The 20,439-nt window shown below is 38.7% G+C and overlaps 1 protein-coding gene across 1 annotated transcript in view; it reads right to left on the bottom strand.

Annotated features, from left to right (window-relative positions):
• si:dkey-237h12.3 (teneurin-3) overlaps nt 1-20,439 on the bottom strand; it is a 104,302-nt gene continuing 83,863 nt past the window's right edge. Inside the window, exons 20-31 of the mRNA XM_052575020.1 lie at nt 20,235-20,378; nt 13,694-13,943; nt 12,424-12,444; nt 11,121-11,353; nt 9,893-10,047; nt 7,275-8,155; nt 6,469-6,644; nt 6,150-6,385; nt 5,256-5,552; nt 2,536-4,147; nt 2,271-2,401; nt 1-1,597 (exon numbers count right to left, since the gene is read on the bottom strand). Of these exons, the coding sequence (XP_052430980.1) occupies nt 845-1,597; nt 2,271-2,401; nt 2,536-4,147; nt 5,256-5,552; nt 6,150-6,385; nt 6,469-6,644; nt 7,275-8,155; nt 9,893-10,047; nt 11,121-11,353; nt 12,424-12,444; nt 13,694-13,943; nt 20,235-20,378 (4,889 nt within the window). The 3' untranslated portion in view covers nt 1-844. The remainder of the gene's footprint in view (nt 1,598-2,270; nt 2,402-2,535; nt 4,148-5,255; nt 5,553-6,149; nt 6,386-6,468; nt 6,645-7,274; nt 8,156-9,892; nt 10,048-11,120; nt 11,354-12,423; nt 12,445-13,693; nt 13,944-20,234; nt 20,379-20,439) is intronic.

Genomic DNA, 20,439 nt, shown 5'->3' with positions numbered 1-20,439 from the left:
TGTAATTTTATCATTTATTTTCTTTTAAGTACAAACAATTTTCATAAATATTTCCCTTGCGACCTGTAACCAAATGAGCAAATAATTGCTTTTCATTTTAAAAATATGCAGGTAAACACCCATTTACATAAATACAGACATTTACATATATTCTGTGCTGTGCTGCCATTTTATTCATTATTTGTACAGTTTATTCAGTTATGTATGATAGCTGCAAATCAAAGTGTCAAATGTCATTTATAAAACACAATCACCTAAAATCACACTTTAGGGGAGTTTTCATTGCACATGACAGGATTGCCAACAAAAGCATTTTTTTTTCTCTATTATGATATTCATGAAATGTACAGGAAAAAAAGAGACAAATCTCAATAAATATAAAAATATTACAGTGTATAGCTGGCTACAGTAACCCACCTGACATCACATGTGGTATTTTTGCAGTGGTACAGTGATATGCATATGTAAACATTTTCTTTTTCCGAAAAGTACGTTTTTCTCTTTAGGGACTTATTTGAATAGTGCTTGTAAAAATGAATCATTAATAAATAGTTAAAGATGTCAACAGCTGTATGAATCCGGCCTGTCTCTTGATGCTGTTAAGTTCATAATTTCATTGTGCTCCACAACTGTAACCTTGTTAAGGCCTTAAATAGGTCTTGAGAAAACACAATGTTTCACAACGCACAGCGTTGTTTTAATGCTCTTTTTCCCCCAGGCAGTACTCTTCTTATTAGACTAAGAGTAGTAGCGTTTTTACAAACTCTGAGAATGTAATAAATGTGTCCGCTTAACTTATTCTTCCATTACAAATTGGACAGAGTGGCTAATCATGGTCTGTTCACTACCTTTTGCCAATCTCATTTTGTCTGAGGAACTGAAGGTTGTTGACGCTGTCGGCTAGCTCAGGATACTGCTCCACCGACAGCACGTAATATCCATCATAGCCTTGCACTCTTCCAGTGCTGAGAAGCTGCCTCTTCTCTCCCTCAGTCCATAGGCGGGATCCTTCCTCTCCGTTTCGCACCCGCTGCTGCTCCTGTGCCCACATGATAGCGAGAGCCCTCTGTCGGGCCATCTCCAAAACACGCACCCTTTCCTCATCCAGAGACGCCCCGTAGCGCACGTGCAGGGTGAGAGCCCCCCTCTGAAACTCCACATCTGCGAAGCGCCGGGTGCGGCCACCTAGCACAGCTGTGGACTGCGACACCGTCACGTTCACCGCATTCTCAAGTTCTTTCCGTCCGCTAGTAAGCCGCAGCGCTGCCAGGTCTGCTTCAGGAGAATTCATTTTAACAAAGAAGTGCGTGTCTCTGCCATCTATGATAAAGTGCAAGTCTTTCAAGTAAAGTGCGCCACTGAGGATGTTGGCAACCTTGACGCAGTCCTCATTAGCCAGGCTTAGTGCGCGAGTTATCACAATGCCCTTGTAAAGGGCCAGCATGATCCCGCGACCTATCAATGAATCGCTTGAGGCAAACCACAGCCAGGGTTTATCAGCCCTTTGGCTATGGCCGAACTCAACCTGTGGCAGATCCCCAAATGTTAGAAATGCTTCAGCTTGTCGAATGACATGCTGCTGGACTGCAAAGCTGGCCTACAAAAGAAGAAAATAAACATTTTATACAAACGTGTGGCTCTAGTTCCATTCTAGTTTCAGATGGTGACATTTTTTCTTTTCAAAAGGATACTACAAGAACTCTGCCCACCAACATGTGATTGGTATAGTCAACGCTACAAAAAACAGCTGTCAAACATCAGCTCCAATGTCATAGATGGTAGAGTCTAAACTGCAGTATGTTTGATGTGATCTACCCTTTTACCATTTTTTTTCTCCTCCCTTTTTAACTCTCTTATCACATTGGCAAAGGCATTTATTTCAATAAAAATAAAGGAAATAACCATAAATCAATACATTATTATTACATGCTGCAATAACGTACTACAATATTGAGGTGCAGATAATTGTCACTATTTGCATTAAGTAGTATAAATAACAGAAAATCCTGCTGTTTTAAAATAGTGTAATCTATAGCTTTTGCACTTAATGTCAATAGCATCTGTCGCTAAATATAAAATTTACACTTAGTGTAGGCATCCATTGCTATCGGCACTGTAAATAGCTTCTATCACTATTTACACTTTTAATAAAATATTTTTTTAAATTAGCATTTCTTTTGTTTCAATTGATTTTTCATAGTTTTAGTTTTAGTAAACTATAATAACCATTATGCTAGAATGTGGAGATATTCATCCAAAAATAAACTTACTGTCAGGTCGTCCCACACTTGGCTTTTGGCCAACTCGTAGGAGGCTTGTGTCATCTCAGAAATGGGGACAGGGAAACCAGGGATACTATTATGGAGATGGAATCCAAATGTGACCAGCCAGCTGTTCACATCTGTAGCAGATATCAATGAATACATTTAAAATCATAATTTGCATGGGGGAAAATATCAATGTATAGCAGATATATTACTTGCAGGACTTGCTGCAATATGTGGATACAGTAGATGCGGTGAATCCATGCCATACCTGTTAAGTAGTCTCTAACTTTCTGCACTTTACTTATAGGGTTGTTGTTTCGGAACATATAGAGATTAAAAGGGCCTGGATTCTTGCTGATTTTCTCCCACTGCATGAAGTCAGGTGCAGTCCAGCGACCTGACATGATGTCATAATCCCGGACTCCAAAATGAAGCAGTTTTGTTAGAGGGTCATAAAGTCCTCCATGAAACCCAATCACCAACTGGATATCAGGATTGGAGTCTGAGTAGACTTCGCCATAAGCCGTATAATGAACTTGCTTGAGGAGGACACCATCGCTGCCAAAGACAGCCAGTGGCGTTCCTATGTTATCACAGGCTATGTAGAACTCTGCTCCACTGCTGATCTCCATTGCAAATAAGTGACCCTGCAGGTCGTAGTATAGAGATGTAATCTGTGAGCTGGAATGGTTGTAGACATGCGTTATCCTGCTTGAGTAGCTTAGATCAGCATAGAAGAACTGCAGGTGTTGTCCCATGCTGGACTTTGTGGAGACTCTTCTTCCCAAACCATCATAACGGTACTGGACTGACCAGCCACTGGATTTACTGTAGACACGTTCTAGGTGGCCATTGGAGTTGTACTGGAAGATCTCAGAGCCTCTCTGGCGAAGAAACCCATCTTCGTCCAACTCATACTGTAGGTCTCCTAGACGTGTTATGCGGTCTCGTAGGTCATAACGTAGGGGCATGATTCGTGCACTGTTTGCTGGACTCAGCAGGTGTATGTTCCCGTTTAAGTCATAGCTGTAGCGCCATGTCATTTTCTCATTGAGGTAGACGGTCTGCAACTGTCCGTCCACGTCATATTCATAGCTATACTTGGTGGCATTGGCGAATGGGCCAATCTTCATCTCCCTTTTGGTGACTCGGCCCATATCGTCATACTGGACCGTGATCCAGAAGAGCAGAGAACGAAAGAGCTCATACTGAATCTCTCGAACCCGACCGTGCCCGTCAAGGTGTTTGGTGTAAGTCATTACAGACGTAGAGATGATCTGGTTGATGTCATAATAGATGACACCAAATTTGCCGAACTGCTCCACCTTCCCTGAGATGTCATCATACTGATAAAGGTCAATAGGCAGGGGGGTTTCATTGATGACCCCCTGAATACTCGTCACACGCAGACTACTGTCATAAGCGTAGTCGAAGCGAGCGTTTACCATCCCGTCCTCGCTGAAGCGGTAGATCTGCCGGTCTACCAGCGGGCCGAGCTGCCTGTATCTAATGGTGCATATAAAACCCTCACTCTGCAGATTGACTGTCTTCAGCACACCTGCCATCTCATCGTAGGTGAAGCTGACGCGAGTGCTGTCGTACAGAACCTCTGAGAGTTTGTTGTGCCAGCGGTACCGGTAAAGGACTCTCCGTCCCGTGCCCAGCTGTGCCACTCTCAGGAGCCTCCCATCCTCACTGTAGTCTACAGCAACAGAAGCGTTGCTCTCAGGCATATGGTAAAGGTTGCGGTAGTAAGACACAGAGCGTATGGTCTCCATAGTGTATCGTGCCACACTAGGCATAGTGACTGCAGAAAGGCCTCCCTGAAGGTCATATTCAAAGACATATTGCCGCTGACTCGCCAGTATCAGGACAGTGGACTAGAAAGAGAAGAAAACAACTTGCATAAACCAGGGAGAATTAAAATTTACTAACTGTATGTCAATTGTCACACTAGTTGGGTAATCTTCATCAGTTACTGGCCCTCATTTCACTTGTTGACACCCATTTTTTTCTTTCCTTTTATCCACCTTATTCCTAAACATGGAAGTAAGCCCATGGACAAGACTTCTGGTTTATTAGCTGCTATAGAGAAGTAATGATAACTATAACTATGTGCATTAATTGTTAAAACTGTTTGCGTTACAAACCAGTGTATTCATAATAGATAATAAACAAAAATAATATGTGACCCTAGACCACAGAACCAGTCTCAAGTCGCTGGGGTATATTTTTAGCAACAGCCAAAAAAACATTGTATGCGACAGAATTATTTATTGTTTTTTATGCCAAAAATCATAAGTATATTGAATAAATATTAGTTCCATGAATATATTTTGTAAATTTCCTACCATAAATATCAAAACTTAATTTTTAATTAGTAATATGCATTGCTAAGAACTTGATTAATCATGTCTCTAGTTAATGAAAGTGAAAGTGACGTGACATACAGCCAAGTATGGTGACCCATACTCATACTCTGCATTTAACCCATCCAAAGTGCACACAGACAGCACTGAACACACGCCGTGAACACACACCCGGAGCAGTAGGCAGCCATTTTAGACAGGGGTGCATGGGGAGCAGCTGGGGGTTTGGTGCCTTTATTCAAGGCGGGAAAGAGCACTGTACATTCACTCCCACACTTTTAATTCCTGCAGGGCCAACACTCAAACTCACAACTTTTTGGATTATGTATCCAACTTTAACCATGAGGTCACGACCTTCCCCTAATCTTGATGTGGTCAACTTCTAGGAAAGAACAGCTTGGGTGTAGATCCAAAATGCTTTCTTTTTTGTTCAATGGAAGAAATAAAACATCATGTGGAAGGTTTGTTTTTTAAAGGATGCATTGAGCAAAGGTGGTTAAGTCAGAAAAGCTTTACATTGGTGGTAAACTGTTTATATGTGGCAGAGTCTACTGACAAAACTCTTGATGTCTACTGCATATCGAAGACATCACTAAAAGCAATTTCAACTGGCCTGTACCTTCTCCAGATAAGTGTAGCTCCAGGTCTTCCCATCAGGAAATGTTCTGGAAAGCAGACGGCCTTGTCCATCATACTCGGCCCTCTCTGAGACAGAGCCCCAGTGTATGGCACTCAACTGGCCATTGCTATTGCGGGTGAGGTTGACAGGCAGCAGCTTGCTACTTGGCATCCAGAGAGTAGGTTGACCTGCTGTGTCATAACCAATCTTCAGAAGGAATTTACGGTGATCATCATAGATCTTTTCAATCCTCAGCGCTCGGTCATAATCAACAGACAAAATGTTCCGTCCATTTACCTTGAAGTGCAGGCGAAAGAGAGACACAAAATTGGTATGGCAACAGTAAAATGGCAGAAAATTGACTAGCAAATTGGCAGATTTTTTCATCTGTCAGAGTTGCCTTGGTTTCCGCCAAAAAGTTTGACTTGTGAAAATGAGTCTCATGATTAATACCGCAACTTTATAAAACTAAGTGGCTCAGTGGCACATTCAAGCTATTAAATCATCTTCCAGTGTAAGCAACATATACATTTTAGAATAAACTTAACCACTGTAAAGCTTTTTTTGTACTCCTAGGTTAGCTGGGTGCCAAATTTACTTAATTGATCTAATTTGTAAGAATTTATATCTAAATATAAAATATAGCAAGAAAGCTTGCAGGATTTTTAAACTGCGTATTATGCCAGGTGCCATTTTCATGCCAAATTTAATTAGCAAGAATTCAAATCAACATAAGTATTTCAAAGAAATCGTGTGTGAGTTTTAAAATACCTGACAAATGTCAAGTGCTTTGATTTAAAAGATTTAAGAACAACACTGTCCTATGGTTTCTTTTAATAGGAAATATTTTTAAATTATTTATTTGTCCTCGATATTTGGGACTTTATTACGTACTCGTAACTTGCGTCCAAACACTGTGACCTTCGTCCTCGTCTGCTCTTTGCGAAAGCGCCATTCCACCAAGTTTTGCCCGCTGTCATCGGGCAGGGTCATGTTTCTTCGTGCCAGTATAGGAGAAGATGCGCCAGCCAGAATGTGTGGCTCAGTCTGGTAGTGAGTGTTCATTCCATTGGCATACAGAATCCACAAGGAATGGTCATAACCAATCACATAGTTGTTCTTCAGCTGATCTGCAAAATATCAAAGACAACATAAATGGCACAGGCAGAAAGGCTAGAAAAAAAAAAAAAATAACATGGAACACGAGGCTTACCTTGATGTAATGTGAGGACATTTTGAATTGCTGACTGGTTTGTGGTTATAGTTGCAGCTTCATCTCGTTCAAAACTTTCTCTTTCTACTGTAGAGACAGTATCCATGTCATAGGCCAGACTGGTCACCACTCCAGTAGGAAAAGTTACATTGGTCAGTCGTCCCTCTGTGTCATAGCTGAAAGAAATGTTAAAAAGCCTACATTTAATGCAAACCATACGAATATGCATTTTTCTACTGGTCTATCTGTCTTAATGTTTATATTACTTCTGTGTCATGATGTTGTTCCCTAGAAATGGTTCAGGTCCTTTTCCAAATGTTCATCAAATATATTTACATGGAGTACTACTGAGATCTAATCATTTTAATGTTATACTTTTATGATTTAGTTAATTATTAGCTTGAAATTAATAATGTAATTTAATGTTTAATGCAGTTCATGTTGTTAATTACAGCGAATGGAATATATTTTCTTACCATTTGTGCTTTTACATTGATATGGTACCAGATTATCCCATTTAAATCAATGTGATAAACGAGTTAGTTTAAAAGTAATCAAAAAAGTAGTCAAGATTATATTGTGTAATGTAATGGATTATGTTACTAATCACAATTTTTGGCATGTAATTTGGAATCAGTAACAATTTGTGATTAATCTACCCAGCTCTTTCTGTAGCCCAAATGGTGCTGGATGAATTCGAGCTGATTAAATTCTTGTTAAGTTCACTGACCCTAAATTTGAGCAATTATAGGGATGTTTGTCCTGGCAAGCAAAGAGTAGCGAGCAAAACTGTCAAACACTCTTACTCATAGAACGTTGTCCATCCATTGGCAGTGCTCTTGGTTGCCAGGAGACCACTGTTGCCATGGTAAGTTAGCAGCACCTGTTCACGCCCCTGTGTGCCAAGGGTCTTCAACCCACCACTCGAGCCTACAGTTAGCCAAATAACCTGGTTGTCAGGTGCAACGATGCGGACAGGAAGGCGGCTGGCATCCCGGCGAATCCGTAGCGTGTTTCCATGACTGTCAGCCACCGAGGTCAGATCTCCCTCATTGCTATAGCTGAAGTTATATTTGAAGTCTCCAGTGATCAGGTTGGCCGTGTGCTGGTGCGTGCCATTACTGTCAAACATGTACACTTCCTCCTCCCCAGAAGATGCCACTTCATACAAGCCCATGCTGTTAAGTGCAGGCTTGTTTTTTCCAATCACTCGAATGCGAATGTTTCCCAGGTCGGCTACATACAGGGTTCCATCCGGAGCTGCCACAAGAGAGGACGGCCCGTTCAGCCGGGCATCTTTAGCGAAGCCGTCTCCTGTAAGGTAACAATCACAGTTGACGTCGGTCTTGCAGTCGCAGTCTGAAGGTGCCCCCGCCAGGTGAGTGATCTCGCCATCTGCTGCCACGCCGCGTATGCGGCTCATCTTCCTCTCGTCTGTCTCCGCGATATACAGCTCTCCACTGAAGGAGATGGCGATGGCACTTGGGGATTCCAGATGGGTATGCGTGGCTCGCTGTGTTTCTGTCACCAGGATGTCTGTAGAAGGCATGGGGCAGTGAAGGGGTCTGCCCGCTGCCACGCTGACCTGCCCCTCCTCAGTGATCCGCAAAACCACACTGCCATCCAGCACAAACAATGAGTTATCCATCGGACTAACAGCCAGATCTGTCGGCCATTCTAAAGACACCTACAGGCAGATGAATAAGAAAAAATTATTTGTTGCCATTATAGTTTATATAACTCCACTTCCATTTTGGGATAGACAGATATTAGTAAATGCTAGTTTTTAATCCTACCCGCATACATAATAGTTTTTTAATCCATTATATTTCAGGCTGTATAAATTATCAATAGATATTTTGTTAACACCAATGTAAAAGCTTTAATGTTAACATTAAGAAACAACAATGAAGAATATTTTTACAGCATATGAATTTAGATTAATGGTATCTTCTACATAATATTATATTTTAAAAAATTATAAATATATAAGGGTTTTATTATGATATAACAACCAACTGGATGTACATTATCATGCTTATTACACAGCTGCTTGCCACATAAGTAAATAATTAGACGCAAAATATTGATTTGAGTTGAAATATTTGAGCGCAAAGCTTCTTTGAGGACAGCAGTTGCGAACAAGCAGCAAATTCAAACTAAACGGACATTTAAGGGAAACGGTGAAGTCAAACAACTTAATACAGAAAATTTCACCTCAAAAATAATTAAGGCAATAAAATAATTAAGACAAAACTGTTTTAAAACCTTACCAGTTTGTTAGTTCTCTTATAATCCATTATATAGTTCAAGCAAGAGTACAGCGCCGACTTCTGTTACTCGGATGAGCCTGTTATTAGCTTTTACCGGTTGTTATTGAGGGGTAACATACCTCTTAATGTCGTGACTGGCCAATCAGAATCAGGTATTCCACAGAGCCATGTAGTAAATATATATATACGGCTGTCTGTCGACTAAAATTTTAAATCTAATTAATTACAGGGTGCTGCGATTAATTAGATTAATTAGTTTTCACCCCCACCTCTTAATGCATTGTGTTTCCTTCAGGAGCATCAGTGAATACTGAACATTTTTTAATAGTTGTGTTTGAGTCCCTCAGTTGTCCTCAGTGTGTAAAGATGGATCTCAAAATAATACAGTCACTGCTGGAAAGGGTTCCAATAAGCAAAAGATGCAGGAAAACTGAAGAATTTGCAGGACATGGAGGATTTTTCAGTGTGTGTGTGACCCTCTTTGAAATCCAGGCTAAAGTCTCAAAATCTATCTATGAGATAACAAGCATTAACGTTTGATTTCAATCTTTAATTTCACTATGATTTCAATCTTTGACATTACTGTCCTTATTCAATGATACACATATCAATGTTACATTTTCACAGAATTGTTTTTTCCTTATAAAGGTTGATTTTATATAGCAAACAGTAAATCACCAAAAATGACTTTTTTTTAGCTTTTTTTAGAGTTTTCACATACAGGGTCATATCTATTTATTCAATAACTTCTTACTCAAACTACTTAAAAAAAAATATATATATTCTTGTTCATTGTTAGTTTAAGATACTGATGCATTTGTGGTTTTGTGTTAAATTAACCTTACTGTAAACTGTTATCAATACTTATTTTTGTACATTTTGAGTAAAATATTTCTGTTCAAAAAATATTTGATATGTCCCATAATATATTGTGTATAAGAGTATTATGTCTAGATTTTTGCATTACTATTGTATACTAAAACACACACACAACAGCTAATCACTGTGGCACTGCACTGTATAGTTAAATTAGATTAAAAAAAGTATAATTAAATCTGAAATATGTACTACGACCAAAACTCATGTAGGTCTCTGAATGGATCATGATAATTGACTTGAGTGTGTTGATTTGAGCAATTTGAACTTTTCACCTGATGGATGTCCATAACCGAGTCGCAGCTCAGGGGTCGAGCAGAGGCAAGGTCATTGGACCCCAGCAGGGTGGAGATGATGCCGTTCTGATCCACCTTCCGGATCACGGTCCCATCCACAAAGTAGATCAGTCCGTTCTTGTCAACAGCGATCCCTGGAGAGAAGAGAGGAAGGAACGGAATGTGCGGGTCACACAGCTGTGCTCTTTGCTTGCCTGATCCAGGCAGCGGGTACATGTGTCGTGTTTGGCTTCCCATTATTCAGGTCACTGCAGAAAGCATCGCCCTCAATTATTCACATCTTGCCTCCCACTGCTGAATTATTTCTTAAGGAGAAAGTGGAATAGGATGTATTAGAACATCCCTCCCTCCCTCTTGCATTTCAGCCTGTGTTCGCTCTCTCTCACTCCGTCTCGGTCTGTCCGTATGTCTGCTCAGGGTATTTGACAAAAGCATGGAGTGGGAAAGCATCAAACCCACTTTTAAACCCAAATTATGAAAGTGTGGGTTGCTATAGTAACCGCGGCTTGGAAAATGTGTGCCTAGCTGAGAGGTAGCACCGAGAGTTTGTGTGCCTGACAAAAACACTGAAGTGAACTGACGTTATAGCAGAAATCTCAGTCTCAACCGAGGAAAATGCATGTATGCATCAATGCCTCTGACTTTTTTAAAGTTGCGACAGCCAGAATATAGATCTCTGCGCACATCCCATCAATTCCACACTTTACGTACCCGTCTACACAGGAAATATGATACCTAATGTATCCATCTTTCAGTGCGTGAATTCGTGTGTGAATGACATTTCATTGAAAAACAATGAAAACATCTCTTTTTCTGCACGACGAGATTATATGCTGAAATAGGTTGTCTATATTCACCAGACAAGTGTGACGTTTTATAATTTATGTCGGTTAAGTAACGAATCGTTCAAAGCAGCTTCATCAATCCGTTGTGTCTGGCTCAGTCAAATAATTTAGTGCCTATCCCGGGGCTGTCAGTTCCCATTTCCCTTGTTGAAGCGCCAATCAAAAACCTCACTACATAATACAGTGTTAAAAGCTCACAGAGCTTTGGGATGAACTTTCATGTCAATCAAAGTGTGTCGTACGCCTCAGAAGATTCATCGCAGCCATTCCAGAAGTTTGAAGAACCCATGTTTCTCAACTTCTTCCTTGAGAAGAATGCATGACCCTTTTGATTATCAGTTATAATTATCCTTTAATAATACCTTTGGGTCCTGTGAGGAGAGCCTCAGTGGCTGGTCCTCCGTCTCCACACTGAGTTTCATCAAAAGGCAGACAGTGATCTCCGGTTCCCACCACAACCTCCACGTTCTGCTGGGACTCAGAACTGGCCAGGAGTGCCTGTGGGCTGTAGATGCGCCTGGAGTTGGTGTCGGACACGTAGAGCCGCCCCGTGATGGGATCCGTGGTCAGGTAGTAGCGGTGAGCGGGATTGTTACTTGGGGGAGAGACATATAAACAGTGGGAGTTATGAGCGAAGACATTAATCTGCTGTCAAGCCGAGCCAGTGCGACTCATAAATTATTGGTCTGACATTGCAATTGGAGATGGCAGATGAAATGAGAGAATGATTAGAATATTAATATCATTAAAGACGTTGAGAGAATCGCAGCATGTTTTTTTCCGCATCTATCAAAAGGGTGTGAGCTCCTGACAGATGGGAAAAAGAAAAAAAAGAATGTGTGAAAGGGAAGTAAATGTGATGTGACTGGAACGTATTTGCGGAGGCTGTGGTGACGACTTCAAGACTGCCAGATCATTTCAATCATTCCTGTTCCCTTGTGGGGAAAGGTTCTCTGCGATGTGCTGATGATATGCATATCTTAATGACTGTCAACAACTGATGGCTTTTCAGAACGCTATGCTTATTTGCATTCATTAATTCTGTCTCCCAATCAGCCTGCTCCTTTCTGAATGAGTTAATGCGGCCCCTCCAGACATGCCATTAGTGGTTAAATGACCAGTCGAGTCGAGACTTTGTGCATGTTGGTGTAGAGATCTGTGACCTTCTCCTCTGGGATCAGGCAAATCTTTTCACGTTTTATCAAAAGTGGTTTTAGGGCAATTCTTGCAGGTTGAGCATACTCTATGCGATCGATATCCTGGTCTATTTGGAAACCAATTCACACTCAGAAGCAATGGCCTGTGTAAAATCCACATGTGAAAATGTGAAACAGTGGTACTTCTTTAAGCTAGAGGCCCAAAGTGTCACCCACTGCATCATAATCCAAAGTCCTCTTACATATAGCCTCAGTAAGTCTTTTAGGCAGTCAAAAAAAGGTGATGTGGAAACATCTCTCATAAAATGTGCCTTGACATCATCTGGGATTAGTAACAAACCTGTGTTAGCTTTCTACAGACACCCTTTGGTCATTTCCATAAAAAAGTGCCCTAAAATGTTGCAACGAGTGATGTTTGTAGAAGGTTGCCCATTTAAAATTCAGTACACAATACATGCATGTCTTTTAAAACACCGGCATTGTGTTACATTTACTAAATGTAACTTACCTGTGCCTGAAATCCTTATTTCTTTGGGTAGTTTGAAAAAAGGAGGGAAACACATAGTAAGAACATACAGTATGACAAGTTTAGATAAAATAGTATACACTTACTCTATTTAATTTACATAACCAGTTGTCAGTCAAGTTCTGAGCACTACTGTATGTATTCTCCACAATTCTATTCTGAGTTTGCAATACCTCTAAAATTAGTCCTTAACAGTGTTTTCATTTTATTTCTATAGAATTTTAGTATTTATTCATAATTGTAATAGTTTTTAATTAATCATTCGATTATTGAATTAATAATATTTGAATATTTTGAGCTTTGATTTATTTTAGTTTCAGTATTTATTTTCATTTCATTTTTAGAAATCTTATTTTTATTTATATTTACCTTTTTATTTTAGTTGTCATTTGAGTTATTTTAGAACTTCAGTTTAAACAAATATTTCGGTTAACTGCTGCAGCAAAATTATACAAAAAGGTATTTAAGTTTTTCTTCTAATATATATCTTTATTTTATTTTATTTCAGCTATACTTCAATTAATGACATTTATTTGTAAAAACAACATTGATTCTTTGAACACTGTATATAACAAAATGTTGAAATAAAATTTGGTAACACTTGACTTTAATGCATTGCATGAACTTACTATTATAATAACAATACATTTTGTATAATTATATGCAAGTTACCCTAAACCAAACCCTAATCTTACCCTAACCATATAGTAAGTCCTGGTAGTTAATTAATATTAATCAGTACTTAAATGTATAACACATAACAATGACACCTTAAAATAAAGTGTAACCTAAAATTGTAAAATTATATTGTAAAATTCTGTAAATTTCAAAGAGAGTAGATTTTAAATAAAATAATGTCTTTGACAGAGTTTACGTTTCTAACAGACTGAAGCACAACACTGTCAAAATGTCTCTAAATTCATCGCCTTTCAAACACTGCTGCCACTTCTATCAAAGCTTTGTTTACAGATTCACAGCATTCAACAATAACTTTCAAGACAATTACTGTCAGACTTCAAAAATTGCCTGCTGTGAGAATTGGTGTCGACATTATGCAAAATTTCAAGGCCTCCTTTTTATGTGGACTATAAAGTTTTGTGGATTAAAAATAGTTATGCTTTTAAATGTTTTGTAGAAAGACAATGTCTAGACCGTGCCTCTCAGCATGCTGTGAGTAGTCACAAAATCTTTCCTCAGGTACTCTGCCAGATTTCCGTACAGCTGATTCGCCCGTCTAGTTGTGCTCACTCACCTGAGCTCCATGACACTAGTGACATTGCCTGATGGATAGATGCGTCTGATGTAATTGAAGTCGCCAACAAACAGGCTCCCGTCGATGCCCCATGCGAGAGCAACAGGAGCCAGCAGTTTATTTCCCTCCGCCTGCCCATTACAGCTCGGACAGGAGATGCTTCTGCGTCTGCCATTACCCATTATGGTGCTGATGATGGGAGGAAGCTGGGAGAGGAAGACGTTCTCACCATTTCCCTTATACAGGATCCCTGAGACACCAGGGAGAGTGGGAGAAAAAAAAAAACATTCTCAAAAATTAAGATTTTCAGATAGACTCAAGAAGAGAAAATTACTACTACTAATACAACTAATAAAAAATAATACTAAAATGAAAAAATTCTATTGCATTTGCAATAAAAAAAACAAAAAAACAAAAAACAGTATGCATGAACTTGATTATTCAGACAAGCAGAGAAATGCTATTCTTATCTGACTTCACAACCTCAAACGCTCTTGTAATCTATAAGAGGGATGGAGAGAAAAAAAAGAGAGAGCAGACTTTTTTTCTGGCTGTAATGGAAAGGCCTGAGCATATAACTCAACTAAAGATGAAAGTTCCTACCCTGGACATCACTATGAAAAGGGGGCACTTAGCGCTGTGATCTTCCCGAACTTCCGTTAGAAACTCCATTAATGTGGACATTGAAGTAGCACTTTGATGAGGAAGCACCAAAAAGAATTAAGCTGCTAAAGGCATCTGAGCGACCATAATGAACATTTTCATTAATATGGATGATTAGATTTCGACTTTTGAAATAAATTTGAGCACTTCTTGAGCAGTCAGTCTAGTTTAAAGCAGAATTTTATCTTTTTATTTTATGTTGCTCTTTGTTATTTTGGTTTAACATCATTTTCCTTTCATTGCAATTTGAAATGGAAATGAGCAGAAGGATTAATATATTTCATCTGCAAAATAAAAGCTATGCTATTGTTTGTGTCATTTCACTAAAAATGTTATTTTCTACATTTAAAATAATCTACAGTTATATTTTCTTGATTATTTTAGCATGTGAATATTATCTATAAAAAAAAAAAAAAAACTTGTTCAGAGAAAAACTTATGCCACACAATAGCAGTTCTTTTGGCAAAACTATGATTTAATTTTTTAAGGATTATGTGTTGTTTGTGCTGTCGAATCAGGGAAAATCTGTCTCAAATGTGCAATATCCCCCCAAAAAAAGAATACGGTCCTCAGGCATTAAATGTACGAACCAGAGACATTTCGATCACCTGAGAGGTGATTGTCTACTCAGCTGTGTGCTCTATTTTCCAGTCCCTATAGATCTCAGCTTCAAAAACCTTTGATCGCTTCAATCATTTCAACACCACTTTCAGTCCAAGACTGAGCGAGGAGCTTGGGTCATTACAGATAAATATTTCAGTCCTGTGAAAATTTAACTTGTTTCTTTTTGGGGTTGGCTTCAAAGAGGAACTTCAAAGGGAAGTGCCATGCCCAGGGCCATAAATTATTCATACTGAGCAACATGTTAGACTTCCAACACTTGCTTTGGCCTATTAATCACATCAATAACACTGCACTGAACTCCACTCCCATTGGCTGGCCACTACAACTCAAGTTCAGTAACTAGCTAACTCAGTGGCTACACACCATCATATCTGCTTTGTAATTGGTTTAGAGGCCGAGTTTTATTAAAACTATAGGAGTCTGAAAATGTTCAGTTTAAAATGTCTTGTCAAGGCTCAAGGTTCAGCCCAGTTTCAAGTTCTCTTTACTTTTATTTTTTTATTATTTGTGCAAGACAAACCAAAGTGTCAGCAGCAGAGCAGAGAGACCTTTTTTGCTTGTTTTCTATTGGAGGTTGGTCTACTCCACTCCGATCATGGAAATGCAGAAAATAGACTTGTTTTCTTTTCTTTTTTCTAGGTAGTTCTGACTAACTCTGCCATTTTTTTTTTTTTGCAGAGGAGTTTTAATTAGCATACATTCAGCATAGTGTGCTTTAGCTGTATAGCGCTTTACATTCATACTTTTATGTACTGTATGTAATTCCTTAACATAGAGTGGTTTTAGGGCTGGACGATATATGACGATGTATAACAAAGGTATAAATGATCTCAGCATTCAAATCTAGCCTTATTGTATTTATTTTGTGTAGCAGATATATCAGACAAATGAGTGAATGTAATTAAAGTCACAAAACTGAAGTAATTTCGGTTGTTTTCACTGAAAGATCGAGGTATGGCATTTTAATTAAACAATGTGAAACTGAATGAAAAAAAAATCAATAAAAAGAATTTAAAAAGTTGCATCTTCAGATACATCCCCTGTTAAAGCACCAGCTATTAAAAAACAGCCATACACATTCAGACAGAAATCTTCGGCTGTTGCATTGCATATTGCGCTGTTTTGACCGTCCTGCCACGAGCATTGTTTTTAAAATGGTATGCCATGCTAAAAAAAAAAGAAAAGTATTTGAAAAACATGTCAAAAGCATATAATTCAGTCGCACTCTGTATAGCTGGTTTTGAACAAAAGAAAGCTGAATGTGAACCTGAAAGCAGGCTAATAATACAGGCCAACTACATGATTTGCAAAATATGTAGATTTGTGCCTATCCTGAATGTATTCTGTCACTGTGTAGACAAATCAAGTGCATCCAGTGCCAAGTCGCATCGGGCATTCCTCTTTAGTGTGATGACTGTCACTTTAGCAGCAAGAGTGGTAAACTGTCATTGGCTGATATCAGCTGTTAATTCACAGAGAGCTTAAATGACCCCAAACCCTCTGCAATTCTGAACTGCATGCGAATCATGGCTAATGTCTTCCCATGTGCAGCTAAGCAGGGTGCATAGCAATTTGTTCCTGCTTGATTAGGGCCTGCCATTGATTAATTGATTGAGAGGAGGACTGGAATGAAGACACAGTCAGAGGGGATCTCGAGAACACCCGGCCCAATAGAAGCTGCTTTTCTTATTCAGAGGTCTACAATGTACCATTAAGTAAGATGAATTGGTCTGGGTGGCTGCTTTTAAATGTGACTCAACACAGCCACTGACCTTGACAGCAAGACAAACCAATGACACTTCTCACTTACTCAAACTGTGTGATTGCTGCATTGCATTGCCCTAATCTTATTATGCACTGCTCACACTACTTATGAACCACTGTTCAAATACTAGGAAGAAAATAATGAACTACTACATCTACAAAGATCTGACGGTAAGTCCTTTGCAAACCCTGTGCTACAAGAACAACATTAACAATATATTGATTGTAATAATCAACATCGCTGCCACAAAGGCATTGTGGGTGGTTGCCAGGACACATTGTTCTGTTTGGTTTCTTACTAACAATGTCCAATATCTCTAAGATACTTTGTTCCATAGATGTGATTCAGCTCATCTCCCTCAGCACAGGTCTATGGGATTAATTTTTCATCATCCTCAAGGAACAATAAAACTAGTTGCTGTCCTCAACAAGTCAAATAATTTAAGATATCCATAGCACAAATTGTGTGCAAACATTGCAAGAACTTCTAATTGCAGTTAAAACAAGGCTGGGACAAACCCAACGATTGGGTTGTTTTCAACCAACTGTTGGGCTAGATGTTTCAAAATGCTGGGTTTGTCAATATTAAACCAGCATTTTTTTTTTTTTTTTGAGTGTACATGCAGCATCACAAAATAATTACCTTTAAAGTGCATGTTTTTGATTAGTGTTTGCCATTAACATGCATGGAGGCTGTAAATTGTGGCCTGATTATCTTGTGACTTTATGGCTAGACCTTTAGGTGAAAAGCAGTCGATTTGTATTGGCCACTCTCAGCTACATGTTAATGTCTATGAAGTACAACAAACTCTATAAATGGAAATTTCATTCAATGTCATCTACAGTAATGCAATGCTTATGCTTATTGATTATTCACTGAGCAAATATGCTGATCAAATAGCAATGGGATAAATAAAACTATGTTGTAAATGTCAAGCAAACAAGCTGAATATCAAATATTCTAGGTGTTCTGCAGCATTCATAAAGAGGTGTCAGACTAAGCAGTCTGCCATTTCGAAAAAAAAAAAAAAAAAACACACACCAAAAAGGTTAAGGATTGACACCTATAGTGGGTCCAAAATTCTGAGACAACTTTTTTCCCCTAAAATTAAACTTTTAGAAAGGAACAAATAAAAAGATAAAATAGAAACATGGAAACATTTCAAATTGTTGTTCTTCACTAAACATATTTTTCCTGTTTAAAACTAGTTAAAACATGAAAATATTTTAAATGAAGTTGAGACTAAAAGAAGAATCACTAATTACATACAATAAGCAACTTAGTAACACTGATCATGTGAACTCATTTATACTGATGGTTAATTATTCTTGCTTTGTTAAAAAGTACAATATGCTCTTTGGGTCATTCTCAAATCGTGCTGCATGATCAGGTTTTACACAAACTTGTGGAATTCACACTGCTTGTGTACTGCTCTCAAAACTACAAACAATATTTATTTCTCAAATTCAGCAAAATGTTTCAGTTCAACCTTTTCATTTAAACTCTTATGTTTTTTATTTGGATTCAAAATAGAAGCATTTTTGTATTCGCTTTGTGGACAATATCATACATTTTCAAGATAAAGATTGTGATTAAATATTTAAAATTTACAAGAGTATGCTTGTGTTATAAGGACAAGCTCATCAGTGGGATGTAGCTTTTGCTCAGACACATACACTTATGCCCAGGCACCCAGTTTGCACAGCCGCTGACTGCTGATCAGACCTGTAAGCCATAGATATGAGACGCTCTGCATTATCAATCAGTGAGACAAATGGGACTGTCAAAGAGAAGATCTCCCTTTGGCAAATTGATTACATTTGTGACATGTTCTTCAGGACAAAATGTTTTCCCATCTCCATCACTTCCCATGCATCGCTTCTGATGTACAGAAACTCACTAAATGAAAAGATTGTAAAGGTGACATGCCCAAATGTGTGCAAAGCTTTCATCTAATAAAAACTCAGATTAAACAGGGTGAGCCAGATTTATGTGCTAAGCTCTTTTAAGCACTATTCTTCTCAAAGTAAACTTATAAGTCGATGCCTAAGTAGATTATAAACGTTTAGACAAATAAGTGAGTAACCCCATGTAAAACTCCTCTAACCACAAACCTGCTAACTGAGTTAAGAAGAACTGGTGATCATGTTATGGATTTATATATAACAGAGCATGAGGACAGATGCTCTACGCTTCAGCGCTTTCCATCAGAATATGCCGTTCCCAAGCTTTTTGTTCCATTGCTTTCAACTGTGTCTGTGAGGTTTTTGACAGATTTAGTTCACAAAAACAGCAAAAACAATGCAGTTAATCTTCTATTCAAAGTCTATGAACTTCAGCAGCTATCAAAAAAATAAAAAAAATCCAAGCAGTATTAAAATCTCCTAATATTTACCATAACAGATAAAAATATGTCAAGATATCATCTGCATGAACTGAGAATAATTATAAAAAGGCAAATCAGTTAAATGCACTATTAACTAATCAGTATTGAGTATGAAATGATACAATTTGAAACACCAAAGCATTTCAATAATAATGGTCTAATCTAAATAAGATAATGATATAAGCTATCTCCGAAAATCTGCAATTGGTTTAATCCACTCTGGCGCTTGAGGTGTAAAATGAGAATTTAAGACTTATTGGCAGAAAGACTGCTTAAACTAGATAAACTGTGTAGAGGTGCAAAAATAAGGCTTGAGCAGACGGCCATGACCATTTGTTCGGCAGGTCATCGGATTAAAGGATGTGGAAATCCCAAGGCCAACTGGGCATTTAGCCAGCAATCAAAAAGAGGCTTAAAATCTTTGGTTCAGGCGTGGAACAATCAGATGTTGTCACACTAACTAACTAAACAACCTGAGACAACTGCACCTGAAAAGTGTCAGTCTAATCTTGTTTTCATTTAGGGCATCGGGATGTGCTTGCACAGCCGACTTCTCCCAAAATGTGCCATTAGATACGACTGCTGGATCTTGTTCAAACTGTGCACACATCGTCATTTACCAAGAACAAAAAGATGCCATTATGTGTGTGAATATGGAGATTTAAGCAGACAGAATGAGCTTCCCTGTCACCCTGTTTCATTATGAAGACAAAGGAACGGGGAATGTCTGGTGGAATAATGCCACATTTCCATATTCAGGCTTGTGTTTTAATGGCACTTTTATTGAATTAAGCTATAAGTATGCATTCTGCGCCTGAAAACTGGATAAAGTTCATTCAGCCAAATCATGTCCCCCATAATGTTGCAGAGCACAGTTCTGACTTGGCACACTGTGTTAATGATTCCGATTTAATCTGTCATCACTGTGAGCGATTAGCCCTTTCAAACTCTGCTTTATTATGTGCAAATGAGGCAATGAACCGTATTTCATGTTAAGATGAATATTTATGACGATGAGTCCAGGTAGAGGCACTGACCCCTGAATTGGTGAGGGGACATTTCCCGTGAGGTGGTTCCGGTGGCGTTTAATAAGCGATTCCTACCGTTTGGCACATCCAAGATGTGATGCTTATCCAGGGTCCATCCGCCCATGCTGGAGGCCTCCAGCTCATATCCTTGCAGCGTGGCTGTCCGCTTTTCCCATAGGATCACATTCAGGCATGATTCATACTCAAAGCCCACGGATACTATAGTATAGAGAAGGAAACAGGGCAAAAGGAATCTATTATCCTTGAATGTATTTTCTAC

The sequence above is a fragment of the Carassius gibelio genome, chromosome B14, assembly GCF_023724105.1.
Source record: "Carassius gibelio isolate Cgi1373 ecotype wild population from Czech Republic chromosome B14, carGib1.2-hapl.c, whole genome shotgun sequence".
NCBI classification, from domain to species: domain Eukaryota; kingdom Metazoa; phylum Chordata; class Actinopteri; order Cypriniformes; family Cyprinidae; genus Carassius; species Carassius gibelio.
This window is presented reverse-complemented; position numbering and strand designations above follow the sequence as displayed.